This window comes from Salmo salar, chromosome ssa09 (assembly GCF_905237065.1).
Source record: "Salmo salar chromosome ssa09, Ssal_v3.1, whole genome shotgun sequence".
Taxonomy (NCBI): domain Eukaryota; kingdom Metazoa; phylum Chordata; class Actinopteri; order Salmoniformes; family Salmonidae; genus Salmo; species Salmo salar.
The window spans coordinates 155,562,871-155,578,783 of NC_059450.1; the positions used below are offsets into that span (position 1 = coordinate 155,562,871).

The window sequence follows — 15,913 nt, forward strand, 5'->3', positions numbered from 1 at the left end:
AGGGAAGATATGATTAGTTTCATGCCAGACAGACAGAGGGAAGATATGATTAGTTACATGCCAGACAGAGAGGCCAGGGAGAGGGAAGATATGGTTAGTTTCATGCCAGACAGACAGAGGGCAGGGAGAGGGAAGATATGATTAGTTTCATGCCAGACAGACAGAGGCCAGAGAGAGGGAAGATATGATTAGTTTCATGCCAGACAGACAGAGGGAAGATATGATTAGTTTCATGCCAGACAGACAGAGGCCAGAGAGAGGGAAGATGTGATTAGTTTCATGCCAGACAGACAGAGGGAAGATATGATTAGTTTCATGCCAGACAGACAGAGGCCAGAGAGAGGGAAGATGTGATTAGTTTCATGCCAGACAGACAGAGGGAAGATATGATTAGTTTCATGCCAGACAGACAGAGGCCAGAGAGAGGGAAGATGTGATTAGTTTCATGCCAGACAGACAGAGGGAAGATATGATTAGTTTCATGCCAGACAGACAGAGGCCAGAGAGAGGGAAGATGTGATTAGTTTCATGCCAGACAGACAGAGGCCAGGGAGAGGGAAGATATGATTAGTTTCATGCCAGACAGAGGGCAGGGAGAGGGAAGATATGATTAGTTTCATGCCAGACAGACAGAGGGAAGATATGATTAGTTTCATGCCAGACAGACAGAGGCCAGGGAGAGGGAAGATATGATTAGTTTCATGCCAGACAGACAGAGAGGCCAGGGAGAGGGAAGATATGATTAGTTTCATGCCAGACAGACAGAGAGGCCAGGGAGAGTGAAGATATGATTAGTTTCATGCCAGACAGACAGAGGGAAGATATGATTAGTTTCATGCCAGACAGACAGAGAGGCCAGGGAGAGGGAAGATATGATTAGTTACATGCCAGACAGACAGAGGCCAGGGAGAGGGAAAATATGATTAGTTTCATGCCAGACAGACAGAGGCCAGGGAGAGGGAAAATATGATTAGTTTCATGCCAGACAGACAGAGAGGCCAGGGAGAGGGAAGATATGATTAGTTTCATGCCAGACAGACAGAGGCCAGGGAGAGGGAAAATATGATTCGTTTCATGCCAGACAGACAGAGGGAAGATATGATTAGTTTCATGCCAGACAGACAGAGAGGCCAGGGAGAGGGAAAATATGATTAGTTTCATGCCAGACAGACAGAGGGAAGATATGGTTAGTTTCATGCCAGACAGACAGAGGGAAGATATGATTAGTTTCATGCCAGACAGAGAGGCCAGGGAGAGGGAAGATGTGATTAGTTTCATGCCAGACAGACAGAGGCCAGGGAGAGGGAAGATATGATTAGTTTCATGCCAGACAGACAGAGGCCAGGGAGAGGGAAGATGTGATTAGTTTCATGCCAGACAGACAGAGGCCAGGGAGAGGGAAGATATGATTAGTTTCATGCCAGACAGACAGAGGCCAGGGAGAGGGAAGATGTGATTAGTTTCATGCCAGACAGACAGAGGCCAGGGAGAGGGAAGATATGATTAGTTTCATGCCAGACAGACAGAGGCCAGGGAGAGGGAAGATATGATTAGTTTCATGCCAGACAGACAGAGGCCAGGGAGAGGGAAGATGTGATTAGTTTCATGCCAGACAGACAGAGGCCAGGGAGAGGGAAGATATGATTAGTTTCATGCCAGACAGACAGAGAGGCCAGGGAGAGGGAAGATGTGATTAGTTTCATGCCAGACAGAGAGGCCAGGGAGAGGGAAGATATGATTAGTTTCATGCCAGACAGACAGAGAGGCCAGGGAGAGGGAAGATATGGTTAGTTTCATGCCAGACAGACAGAGAGGCCAGGGAGAGGGAAGATATGGTTAGTTTCATGCCAGACAGACAGAGGGCAGGGAGAGGGAAGATGTGATTAGTTTCATGCCAGACAGACAGAGGGCAGGGAGAGGGAAGATATGATTAGTTTCATGCCAGACAGAGAGGGCAGGGAGAGGGAAGATATGATTAGTTACATGCCAGACAGACAGAGGGCAGGGAGAGGGAAGATATGGTTAGTTTCATGCCAGACAGACAGAGAGGCCAGGGAGAGGGAAGATATGATTAGTTTCATGCCAGACAGACAGAGGGCAGGGAGAGGGAAGATATGATTAGTTTCATGCCAGACAGACAGAGAGGCCAGGGAGAGGGAAGATATGATTAGTTTCATGCCAGACAGACAGAGGCCAGGGAGAGGGAAGATGTGATTAGTTACATGCCAGACAGACAGAGGGCAGGGAGAGGGAAGATATGATTAGTTTCATGCCAGACAGACAGAGGCCAGAGAGAGGGAAGATATGGTTAGTTTCATGCCAGACAGAGAGGCCAGGGAGTGGGAAGATATGATTAGTTTCATGCCAGACAGACAGAGGGCAGGGAGAGGGAAGATATGATTAGTTTCATGCCAGACAGACAGAGAGGCCAGGGAGAGGGAAGATATGATTAGTTTCATGCCAGACAGACAGAGGGCAGGGAGAGGGAAGATGTGATTAGTTTCATGCCAGACAGACAGAGGGCAGGGAGAGGGAAGATATGGTTAGTTTCATGCCAGACAGACAGAGGCCAGGGAGAGGGAAGATATGATTAGTTTCATGCCAGACAGACAGAGGCCAGGGAGAGGGAAGATATGATTAGTTTCATGCCAGACAGAGAGAGGGCAGGGAGAGGGAAGATATCATTAGTTTCATGCCAGACAGACAGAGGGAAGATATGATTAGTTTCATGCCAGACAGACAGAGGGCAGGGAGAGGGAAGATATGATTAGTTTCATGCCAGACAGACAGAGGCCAGGGAAAGGGAAGATATGGTTAGTTTCATGCCAGACAGACAGAGGGCAGGGAGAGGGAAGATATGATTAGTTTCATGCCAGACAGAGAGAGGCCAGGGAGAGGGAAGATATGATTAGTTTCATGCCAGACAGAGAGGGCAGGGAGAGGGAAGATATCATTAGTTTCATGCCAGACAGACAGAGGGCAGGGAGAGGGAAGATATGATTAGTTTCATGCCAGACAGAGAGGCCAGGGAGAGGGAAGATATCATTAGTTTCATGCCAGACAGACAGACGGAAGATATGATTAGTTTCATGCCAGACAGACAGAGGGCAGGGAGAGGGAAGATATGATTAGTTTCATGCCAGACAGACAGAGGCCAGGGAGAGGGAAGATATCATTAGTTTCATGCCAGACAGACAGAGGGAAGATATGATTAGTTTCATGCCAGACAGACAGAGGGCAGGGAGAGGGAAGATATGATTAGTTTCATGCCAGACAGAGAGGGCAGGGAGAGGGAAGATATGATTAGTTTCATGCCAGACAGACAGAGGGAAGATATGATTAGTTTCATGCCAGACAGAGAGGCCAGGGAGAGGGAAGATATGATTAGTTTCATGCCAGACAGAGAGGCCAGGGAGAGGGAAGATGTGATTAGTTTCATGCCAGACAGACAGAGGCCAGGGAGAGGGAAGATGTGATTAGTTTCATGCCAGACAGACAGAGAGGCCAGGGAGAGGGAAGATATGGTTAGTTTCATGCCAGACAGACAGAGAGGCCAGGGAGAGGGAAGATGTGATTAGTTTCATGCCAGACAGACAGAGGCCAGGGAGAGGGAAGATATGATTAGTTTCATGCCAGACAGACAGAGAGGCCAGGGAGAGGGAAGATATGGTTAGTTTCATGCCAGACAGACAGAGGGCAGGGAGAGGGAAGATATGATTAGTTTCATGCCAGACAGACAGAGGCCAGGGAGAGGGAAGATATGATTAGTTTCATGCCAGACAGACAGAGGGAAGGGAGAGGGAAGATATGGTTAGTTTCATGCCAGACAGAGAGGCCAGGGAGAGGGAAGATATGATTAGTTTCATGCCAGACAGACAGAGGGAAGATATGATTAGTTTCATGCCAGACAGACAGAGAGGCCAGGGAGAGGGAAGATATGATTAGTTTCATGCCAGACAGACAGAGGGCAGGGAGAGGGAAGATATGGTTAGTTTCATGCCAGACAGAGAGGCCAGGGAGAGGGAAGATATGATTAGTTTCATGCCAGACAGACAGAGGCCAGAGAGAGGGAAGATATGATTAGTTTCATGCCAGACAGAGAGGCCAGGGAGAGGGAAGATATGGTTAGTTTCATGCCAGACAGACAGAGGGCAGGGAGAGGGAAGATATGATTAGTTTCATGCCAGACAGACAGAGGGAAGATATGATTAGTTTCATGCCAGACAGACAGAGAGGCCAGGGAGAGGGAAGATGTGATTAGTTTCATGCCAGACAGACAGAGGGCAGGGAGAGGGAAAATATCATATGATTAGTTTCATCAGCCATCTCTATACAATCTCCACTGAAAAGTTGGTGGTGGCTGTACAATCATATAATTACTGCAGTTGATGAGACATTCAAATGTGTGTGTGTGTGTGTGTGTGTGTGTGTGTGTGTGTGTGTGTGTGTGTGTGTGTGTGTGTGTGTGTGTGTGTGTGTGTGTGTGTGTGTGTGTGTGTGTGGATGCTCTCTCCAGTGTTCATGTTGAGGTCAATATGGGGGTTGGTGAAGGATTTATCTTTAGAAATGAATGGATATTAATGTCTCATTTGATAAGTGTGCAAAGGGACTGAAGGAAACAGCTATCCATCAACCTCATGTCTTCTGAACAGCATAACAAAACCTCACGTCTGACATGGTAGGACGTGACAACACACTGAGAAGTGTTGTGATGGATATTTTTTTAACAATTTTTATCACGTGAAGAAGAGACAGCCTTGAAAATGTTCATCTTGTCTCCGTGTGGTAAATAATCCACGTTTCCTCAAATCATATCTGCCCGTGCTTGGTAAAGATATGAGATTGGGGGGGGGAGGACATAATGACCGCCTTAAAACCATCTGGCGGAACGCCCAGAATATGTTCTATAAATGAAGCTCGTTGATAATAAAGTAAGATTCATTTAAAGATTGAGTTCGAGTGTCCCTGTGTAGAATTTCCATAACAGTGTATTTGTCCCAAATTGTATTTTATTAGCTACAGTTACCAGTCAACAGTTTGGACGCACCTACTTATTCAAGGGTTTTTCTTTATTTTTTACTATTTTCTACATTGTAGAATAATAGTGAAGACATCACAACTATGAAATAACACATATGGAATCATGTAGTAACCCCAAAAAGTGTTAAACAAATCAAAATATATTTAATATTTGAGATTCTTCAAAGTAGCCACCCCTTTGCCTTGATGACAGCTTTGGACACTCTTGGCATTCTCTCAACCAGCTTCATCTGGAATGCTTTTCCAAAAGTCTTGAAGGAGTTCCCACATATGCTGAGCACTTGTTGGCTGCTTTTCCTTCGCTGTTCGGTCCGACTCATCCCAAACCATCTCAATTGGGTTGAGGTCGTGTGATTGTGGAGGCCAGGTCATCTGATGCAGCACTCCATCACTCTCCTTCTTGGTAAAATAGCCCTTACACAGCCTGGAGGTGTGTTGAGTCATTGTCCTGTTGAAAAACAAACGATAGTCCCACTAAGCGCAAACCAGATGGGATGGCATATCGCTGCAGAATGCTGTGGAGGCCATGCTGGTTAAGTGTGCCTTGAATTCTAAATAAATCAGACAGTGTCACCAGCAAAGCACCATCACACCTCCTCCTCCATGCATCACGGTGGGAACCACACATGCGGAGATCATCCGTTCACCTACTCTGCGTCTCACAAAGACACGGCGGTTGGAACCAAAAATCTCAATCTCTCTTGAAGGAACATTTTCAAAGTTCTTGAAAAGAGAGAGAGAGAGATGTTTTAGTCTGGGTTTCTGTATAGCACTGTGAAAACTGCTGATGTAAAAAGGCCTTCATAAAATACATTTTATTGATTCAGAAAATAGTCCAACATCCAGTCATTATGGTGTTTTCAGCTGTGATTACTATACATAGTTTTGTTCAGCTTGTACAATACATCTCAGATGATCATGAATGAACACACACACCAATACACTGTCTTGTCTCTCCAGGTCTGAATGCAGGCGATGAGATCTTGCAGCTGAATGGGAAGGACTCGAGCAGTCTGAACTTCTCAGACATGAAGGAGGCGTTCTCCCAGGCTTCTCTGTCCCTGACCGTCAACACTTTGCCCTCTACGGACCGACGACAGATCTGTTACCTGCCCCCCCGACGCTCTGACGCACAGGAAGACCTCCACACAGACATCTTCTCTATGAACCAGGGTGAGTTACAGTCCACCTCTATACTGACGTGTTCTCTGTGAACCAGGGTGAGTTACAGTCCACCTCTATACTGACGTGTTCTCTGTGAACCAGGGTGAGTTACAGTCCACCTCTATACTGACGTGTTCTCTGTGAACCAGGGTGAGTTACAGTCCACCTCTATACTGACGTGTTCTCTGTGAACCAGGGTGAGTTACAGTCCACCTCTATACTGACGTGTTCTCTGTGAACCAGGGTGAGTTACAGTCCACCTCTATACTGACATCTCTGTGAACCAGGGTGAGTTACAGTCCACCTCTATACTGACGTGTTCTCTGTGAACCAGGGTGAGTTACAGTCCACCTCTATACTGACGTGTTCTCTGTGAACCAGGGTGAGTTACAGTCCACCTCTATACTGACGTGTTCTCTGTGAACCAGGGTGAGTTACAGTCCACCTCTATACTGACGTGTTCTCTGTGAACCAGGGTGAGTTACAGTCCACCTCTATACTGACGTGTTCTCTGTGAACCAGGGTGAGTTACAGTCCACCTCTATACTGACATCTCTGTGAACCAGGGTGAGTTACAGTCCACCTCTATACTGACGTGTTCTCTGTGAACCAGGGTGAGTTACAGTCCACCTCTATACTGACGTGTTCTCTGTGAACCAGGGTGAGTTACAGTCCACCTCTATACTGACATCTCTGTGAACCAGGGTGAGTTACAGTCCACCTCTATACTGACGTGTTCTCTGTGAACCAGGGTGAGTTACAGTCCACCTCTATACTGACATCTCTGTGAACCAGGGTGAGTTACAGTCCACCTCTATACTGACGTGTTCTCTGTGAACCAGGGTGAGTTACAGTCCACCTCTATACTGACATCTCTGTGAACCAGGGTGAGTTACAGTCCACCTCTATACTGACGTGTTCTCTGTGAACCAGGGTGAGTTACAGTCCACCTCTATACTGACATCTCTGTGAACCAGGGTGAGTTACAGTCCACCTCTATACTGACGTGTTCTCTGTGAACCAGGGTGAGTTACAGTCCACCTCTATACTGACATCTCTGTGAACCAGGGTGAGTTACAGTCCACCTCTATACTGACGTGTTCTCTGTGAACCAGGGTGAGTTACAGTCCACCTCTATACTGACGTGTTCTCTGTGAACCAGGGTGAGTTACAGTCCACCTCTATACTGACATCTTCTCTATGAACCAGGGTGAGTTACAGTCCACCTCTATACTGACGTGTTCTCTGTGAACCAGGGTGAGTTACAGTCCACCTCTATACTGACGTGTTCTCTGTGAACCAGGGTGAGTTACAGTCCACCTCTATACTGACGTGTTCTCTGTGAACCAGGGTGAGTTACAGTCCACCTCTATACTGACATCTCTGTGAACCAGGGTGAGTTACAGTCCACCTCTATACTGACGTGTTCTCTGTGAACCAGGGTGAGTTACAGTCCACCTCTATACTGACATCTCTGTGAACCAGGGTGAGTTACAGTCCACCTCTATACTGACGTCTTCTCTGTGAACCAGGGTGAGTTACAGTCCACCTCTATACTGACGTGTTCTCTGTGAACCAGGGTGAGTTACAGTCCACCTCTATACTGACATCTCTGTGAACCAGGGTGAGTTACAGTCCACCTCTATACTGACGTGTTCTCTGTGAACCAGGGTGAGTTACAGTCCACCTCTATACTGACATCTCTGTGAACCAGGGTGAGTTACAGTCCACCTCTATACTGACGTGTTCTCTGTGAACCAGGGTGAGTTACAGTCCACCTCTATACTGACGTGTTCTCTGTGAACCAGGGTGAGTTACAGTCCACCTCTATACTGACGTGTTCTCTGTGAACCAGGGTGAGTTACAGTCCACCTCTATACTGACGTGTTCTCTGTGAACCAGGGTGAGTTACAGTCCACCTCTATACTGACATCTCTGTGAACCAGGGTGAGTTACAGTCCACCTCTATACTGACGTGTTCTCTGTGAACCAGGGTGAGTTACAGTCCACCTCTATACTGACGTGTTCTCTGTGAACCAGGGTGAGTTACAGTCCACCTCTATACTGACGTGTTCTCTGTGAACCAGGGTGAGTTACAGTCCACCTCTATACTGACGTGTTCTCTGTGAACCAGGGTGAGTTACAGTCCACCTCTATACTGACGTGTTCTCTGTGAACCAGGGTGAGTTACAGTCCACCTCTATACTGACGTGTTCTCTGTGAACCAGGGTGAGTTACAGTCCACCTCTATACTGACGTGTTCTCTGTGAACCAGGGTGAGTTACAGTCCACCTCTATACTGACGTGTTCTCTGTGAACCAGGGTGAGTTACAGTCCACCTCTATACTGACGTGTTCTCTGTGAACCAGGGTGAGTTACAGTCCACCTCTATACTGACGTGTTCTCTGTGAACCAGGGTGAGTTACAGTCCACCTCTATACTGACGTGTTCTCTGTGAACCAGGGTGAGTTACAGTCCACCTCTATACTGACATCTCTGTGAACCAGGGTGAGTTACAGTCCACCTCTATACTGACGTGTTCTCTGTGAACCAGGGTGAGTTACAGTCCACCTCTATACTGACGTGTTCTCTGTGAACCAGGGTGAGTTACAGTCCACCTCTATACTGACGTGTTCTCTGTGAACCAGGGTGAGTTACAGTCCACCTCTATACTGACATCTCTGTGAACCAGGGTGAGTTACAGTCCACCTCTATACTGACGTGTTCTCTGTGAACCAGGGTGAGTTACAGTCCACCTCTATACTGACGTGTTCTCTGTGAACCAGGGTGAGTTACAGTCCACCTCTATACTGACGTGTTCTCTGTGAACCAGGGTGAGTTACAGTCCACCTCTATACTGACGTGTTCTCTGTGAACCAGGGTGAGTTACAGTCCACCTCTATACTGACATCTCTGTGAACCAGGGTGAGTTACAGTCCACCTCTATACTGACGTGTTCTCTGTGAACCAGGGTGAGTTACAGTCCACCTCTATACTGACGTGTTCTCTGTGAACCAGGGTGAGTTACAGTCCACCTCTATACTGACATCTCTGTGAACCAGGGTGAGTTACAGTCCACCTCTATACTGACGTGTTCTCTGTGAACCAGGGTGAGTTACAGTCCACCTCTATACTGACGTGTTCTCTGTGAACCAGGGTGAGTTACAGTCCACCTCTATACTGACGTGTTCTCTGTGAACCAGGGTGAGTTACAGTCCACCTCTATACTGACGTGTTCTCTGTGAACCAGGGTGAGTTACAGTCCACCTCTATACTGACGTGTTCTCTGTGAACCAGGGTGAGTTACAGTCCACCTCTATACTGACGTGTTCTCTGTGAACCAGGGTGAGTTACAGTCCACCTCTATACTGACGTGTTCTCTGTGAACCAGGGTGAGTTACAGTCCACCTCTATACTGACGTGTTCTCTGTGAACCAGGGTGAGTTACAGTCCACCTCTATACTGACATCTCTGTGAACCAGGGTGAGTTACAGTCCACCTCTATACTGACGTGTTCTCTGTGAACCAGGGTGAGTTACAGTCCACCTCTATACTGACGTGTTCTCTGTGAACCAGGGTGAGTTACAGTCCACCTCTATACTGACGTGTTCTCTGTGAACCAGGGTGAGTTACAGTCCACCTCTATACTGACATCTCTGTGAACCAGGGTGAGTTACAGTCCACCTCTATACTGACGTGTTCTCTGTGAACCAGGGTGAGTTACAGTCCACCTCTATACTGACGTGTTCTCTGTGAACCAGGGTGAGTTACAGTCCACCTCTATACTGACGTGTTCTCTGTGAACCAGGGTGAGTTACAGTCCACCTCTATACTGACATCTCTGTGAACCAGGGTGAGTTACAGTCCACCTCTATACTGACGTGTTCTCTGTGAACCAGGGTGAGTTACAGTCCACCTCTATACTGACGTGTTCTCTGTGAACCAGGGTGAGTTACAGTCCACCTCTATACTGACATCTCTGTGAACCAGGGTGAGTTACAGTCCACCTCTATACTGACGTGTTCTCTGTGAACCAGGGTGAGTTACAGTCCACCTCTATACTGACGTGTTCTCTGTGAACCAGGGTGAGTTACAGTCCACCTCTATACTGACGTGTTCTCTGTGAACCAGGGTGAGTTACAGTCCACCTCTATACTGACGTGTTCTCTGTGAACCAGGGTGAGTTACAGTCCACCTCTATACTGACGTGTTCTCTGTGAACCAGGGTGAGTTACAGTCCACCTCTATACTGACGTGTTCTCTGTGAACCAGGGTGAGTTACAGTCCACCTCTATACTGACATCTCTGTGAACCAGGGTGAGTTACAGTCCACCTCTATACTGACGTGTTCTCTGTGAACCAGGGTGAGTTACAGTCCACCTCTATACTGACGTGTTCTCTGTGAACCAGGGTGAGTTACAGTCCACCTCTATACTGACGTGTTCTCTGTGAACCAGGGTGAGTTACAGTCCACCTCTATACTGACATCTCTGTGAACCAGGGTGAGTTACAGTCCACCTCTATACTGACGTGTTCTCTGTGAACCAGGGTGAGTTACAGTCCACCTCTATACTGACGTGTTCTCTGTGAACCAGGGTGAGTTACAGTCCACCTCTATACTGACGTGATCTCTGTGAACCAGGGTGAGTTACAGTCCACCTCTATACTGACGTGTTCTCTGTGAACCAGGGTGAGTTACAGTCCACCTCTATACTGACGTGTTAGGGAACATTTAGGGAACATTTAGGGAACATTTGGGAACCTGGTAATATTGTTATGTTAGGACAGCTGCTCACCGTGGTCTGTCTGGTGTGTTGTTGATGTTCGAATTGTTGATGTGTTGTTGATGTTTGTGTTGTTGATGTGTTGTTGATGTGTTGTGTTGTTGATGTTTGTATTGTTGATGTGGTGTTTATGTTTGTGTTGTTGATGTTTGTATTGTTGATGTGGTGTTTATGTTTGTGTTGTTGATGTTTGTATTGTTGATGTGGTGTTTATGTTTGTGTTGTTGATGTGGTGTTTATGTTTGTATTGTTGATGTGGTGTTTATGTTTGTGTTGTTGATGTGGTGTTTATGTTTGTGTTGTTGATGTGGTGTTTATGTTTGTGTTGTTGATGTGGTGTTTATGTTTGTATTGTTGATGTTTGTATTGTTGATGTTTGTATTGTTGATGTTTGTATTGTTGATGTTTGTGTTGTTGATGTTTGTATTGTTGATGTTTGTGTTGTTGATGTGGTGTTTATGTTTGTGTTGTTGATGTTTGTATTGTTGATGTGTTGTTGATGTGGTGTTTATGTTTGTATTGTTGATGTTTGTGTTGTTGATGTTTGTATTGTTGATGTGGTGTTGATGTGGTGTTTATGTTTGTGTTGTTGATGTTTGTATTGTTGATGTGGTGTTTATGTTTGTATTGTTGATGTGGTGTTTATGTTTGTATTGTTGATGTGTTGTTGATGTGGTGTTTATGTTTGTGTTGTTTATGTGTTGTTGATGTTTGTGTTGTTGATGTTTGTATTGTTGATGTTTGTATTGTTGATGTTTGTATTGTTGATGTTTGTGTTGTTGATGTTTGTATTGTTGATGTTTGTATTGTTGATGTTTGTGTTGTTGATGTTTGTGTTGTTGATGTTTGTGTTGTTGATGTGTTGTTGATGTGGTGTTTATGTTTGTATTGTTGATGTTTGTATTGTTTATGTTTGTGTTGTTGATGTTTGTATTGTTGATGTGGTGTTTATGTTTGTGTTGTTGATGTTTGTATTGTTGATGTGGTGTTTATGTTTGTGTTGTTGATGTTTGTATTGTTGATGTTTGTGTTGTTTATGTTTGTGTTGTTGATGTGGTGTTTATGTTTGTGTTGTTGATGTGTTGTTGATGTGTTGTTGATGTGTTGTTGATGTGGTGTTTATGTTTGTGTTGTTGATGTGTTGTTTATGTTTGTGTTTATGTTTGTGTTGTTGATGTGTTGTTGATGTGGTGTTGATGTTCTTCCTGTTCCAGAGGAGATTCTGGATGACGGGATGGGTCTGATGCTAGATAGTTCCGGAGACAGCCTGGACGACGACTCTGAGATCTTCAGCGAGGCAGACCAATGCAGAAAGGTAAAGGTCTCTATTCAAGCAGGGAAGTCCCATTTCAGACCAACGTCTCATTTCCAAGGGAGCCCCGCGTCACCAAAATGCAGCAAATCCAAAGTGCATAATAATGAACCAGTGATACAAATGACAACAAACATTTGACTTGATGTGATTATGTTGACAGTGTGGTTCACCAGTGGTTCATCTCTGTGGTTCACTGAACAATGTGCTGCACCGTCTGTAATCTGGCGATGTCCCCTCTCTGCACCATATTCTGCACCGTCTGCCACCAACTCATTGACTCTTGGCTGGAGAATAAAGTAATATACAGACATACAGTTTCTTCTTACCCCTCGTCCTAATGTGCATGATTTGGACTCTCGTCCGTGACCCAGTTTTTCCTTTATCTACGATTGCCAGTTTTACATATGATGCAGAAAATCCTTACAGAGAATTGGAGGAGGAGGCCTATGTCAGCTTTGGCTACATAGTTGGATGCAAACCTCTGTGTGTGTGTGTGTGTGTGTGTGTGTGTGTGTGTGTGTGTGTGTGTGTGTGTGTGTGTGTGTGTGTGTGTGTGTGTGTGTGTGTGTGTGTGTGTGTGTGTGTGTGTGTGTGTGTGTGTGTGTGTGTGTGTGTGTGTGTGTGAGTGAGTGAGTGAGTGAGACTTCCTAATAAATGAACAGACAATGCAAACAGACGGAATAAGCTAATCAGGGTGAACTAACCAAACCTCCAAGGCATAGAATAACAGGGCTGTGTGTCCCAAATGGCACCCGATTCCCTACACAGTGCACTGGGCTCTGGTCCAAAAGTAGTGGGCCATGTTGGGAATAGTGTGCCATTTGGGACTTTACCCAGGAGGAGCTGATAGCATTGTAGCTGCATAGCATAAAACGTCAGGGGCAGTTTACACAGGAACATATGGATGCAGGCTAGGCTAGATAATTACAATGCAACAGCTGTAGCTACAATTAGGTGGTTTTCAGTCAGTGTGTATGTCAAGCTTGGTTTCATGGCTGAGATTTATATTATATCTCCACCTGAACGTCTAGTGTCAAACTACCTGCTGTAGTTCATACTTCCTCTCATTAGTCAGTATTTTCACTGCAGTTCTTCTGTCTTCTCTCTCTCTCTCTCTCTCTCTCTCTCTCTCTCTCTCTCTCTCTCTCTCTCTCTCTCTCCCCCCCACCTCCAAAAGTAGTGCACTACATAGGGAATAGGGTTCTATTTGTGACTTAGCCAACACTGGCCTCACTGCAAGACAACCAGTGTGTTCCAGTTGACCTCAGAGCAGCCTTCTAAAAAAAATGCCCCTGATTATCTCTCTGAAGCCATGTGGAGAAATGATTGCTCCCTGATTATCTCTCTGAAGCCATGTGGAGAAATGATTGCTCCCTGATTATCTCTCTGAAGCCATGTGGAGAAATGATTGCGTCTATTATAGGCATTGATTGAAGCTCAGTATTAAATTCAAATCTCCTTACCATCAAATCTAAGCCATAATGACACCAATCTCGATAAAAAAAACGTGCAAATTAACATGATTTGATGTACACAACACCATCCGCCTCTTGTCATGAGCCGTCCGGACGTTATTGAGAACCACGTACCAGATGTTTTTAACAAGGTGGTTAGCAATTTATTTTTAATTGAGCCTACCTAGCTCAAATTCTAGACGTCGGATTACAGCGAGACTATAGCGTCCATAAAGTGACCATTGGACTTTAAAAAAAAGCAGGATTGACTAAATTTGTAGCATCAGTTTTTTTAAATTAAATGTATAATTTATTGCTCTCACGTGCACATTTCAGTCCGGTAAGAAACAACAATATGCTACCTTTTTGTAGCATTTCTGACAATGCTAACATCTATTTTTTTAATTTTTTTGCTGAAGCTCTGAGTTCTGTAACACCGGTCTGCTTGCATCATGCTGCCAGTCATGAGAAGTGTATGGAACAAACCTAGGCTACTGTATTTAGCTAGCTATATGGTGGTATTTTGATTAGCTAGGTTATATAGCTAACGTTAGCTTGCTTGTACAAAGTCCAGCTGCTAGCCTCTGTAGCTAGCTAACACCAGTCAACTGAAAGCTATTTAGCTAACGAACAGGCACTATGCGGAGGTAGCTAGCCAATGAAATTGGTTTTGATTAGCTAGGTAGCTAGCTAACTTAACCTTATACCAGTCAGACGAGAGCTAACGTTAGCTAGGTAGTTATCCAACAAGTGAGGAAAGATAGCTATATTTTGCCAAGTAAGGTTTTTCACGTAAGGCTGAAGTCATCATGTGTAAACTGCTGATCTAGACACGTGTAACCAGAGCACAAACAAATGTGCACAAATAAACTAGAAAACATCCAAGGCTGCTATGATAGCCAATTCATTTTAGCTAGTTAAGTAACCTTAGCCAATGTAAGATTGTAACGTTAGCTAACGTGTATGGCCAGTTCATGCACCACAATAGATCATACTTTCTAACACAAAACATAACTAGTTAGTTACGTTATGTTTAAACCACCACATTTTTGGAAACAACCATGCTACTCATGGTTTTTGTTGTTGTTGCATTGCACAGATCAATCTACAGTAAGATGAGGTAGCCAGATTTCAGACAGGACAAACACTGCAATTAGCTACACTACAGTCGTGGCCAAAGGTTTTGAGAATGACACAAATATTAATTTCCACAAAGTTTACTGCTTCAGTGTCTTTTTAGATATTTTTGTCAGATGTTACTATAATAATTATAATTACAAGCATTTCATAAGTGTCAAAGGCTTTTATTGACAATTACATGAAGTTGATGCAAAGAGTCAATATTTGCAGTGTTGACCGTTCTTTTTCAAGACCTCTGCAATCTGCCCTGGCATGCTGTCAATTAACTTCTGGGCCACATCCTGACTGATGGCAGCCCATTCTTGCATAATCAATGCTTGGAGTTTGTCAGAATTTGTGGGTTTTTGTTTGTCCACCCGCCTCTTTAGGATTGACCACAAGTTCTCAATGGGATTAAGGTCTGGAGAGTTTCCTGGCCATGGACCCAAAATATCGATGTTTTGTTCCCCGAGCCACTTAGTTATCACTTTTGCCTTATGGCAAGGTGCTCCATCATGCTGAAAAGGGCATTGTTCGTCACCAAACGGTTCCTGGATGGTTAGAATAAGTTGCTCTCGGAGGATGTGTTGGTACCATTCTTTATTCATGGCTGTGTTCTTAGGCAAAATTGTGAGTGAGCCCACTCCCTTGGCTGAGAAGCAACCCCACACATGAATGGTCTCAGGATGCTTTACTGTTGGCATGACACAGGACTGATGGTAGCGCTCACCTTGTCTTCTCTGGAAAATATTTTTTTCCGGATGCCCCAAACAATCTGAAAGGGGATTCATCAGAGAAAATGACTTTACCCCAGTCCTCAGCAGTCCAATCCCTGTACCTTTTGCAGAATATCAGTCTGTCCCTGATGTTTTTCCTGGAGAGAAGTGACTTCTTTGCTGCCCTTCTTGACACCAGGCCATCTTCCAAAACTCTTTGCCTCACTGTGCGTGCAGATGCACTCACACCTGCCTGCTGCCATTCCTGAGCAAGCTCTGTACTGGTGGTGCCCCGATCCCGCAGCTGAATCAACTTTAGGA

At 45.2% G+C, this 15,913-nt stretch overlaps 1 protein-coding gene across 1 annotated transcript in view; it reads left to right on the top strand.

Moving 5' to 3' along the window:
* The window catches only part of LOC106613327 (rho guanine nucleotide exchange factor TIAM1), a 150,444-nt gene that overhangs the window by 96,712 nt on the left and 37,819 nt on the right, over window positions 1-15,913 (top strand). Inside the window, exons 16-17 of the mRNA XM_045724874.1 lie at window positions 6,001-6,213; window positions 12,203-12,303. Coding sequence (XP_045580830.1) covers window positions 6,001-6,213; window positions 12,203-12,303 — 314 coding nt within the window. The remainder of the gene's footprint in view (window positions 1-6,000; window positions 6,214-12,202; window positions 12,304-15,913) is intronic.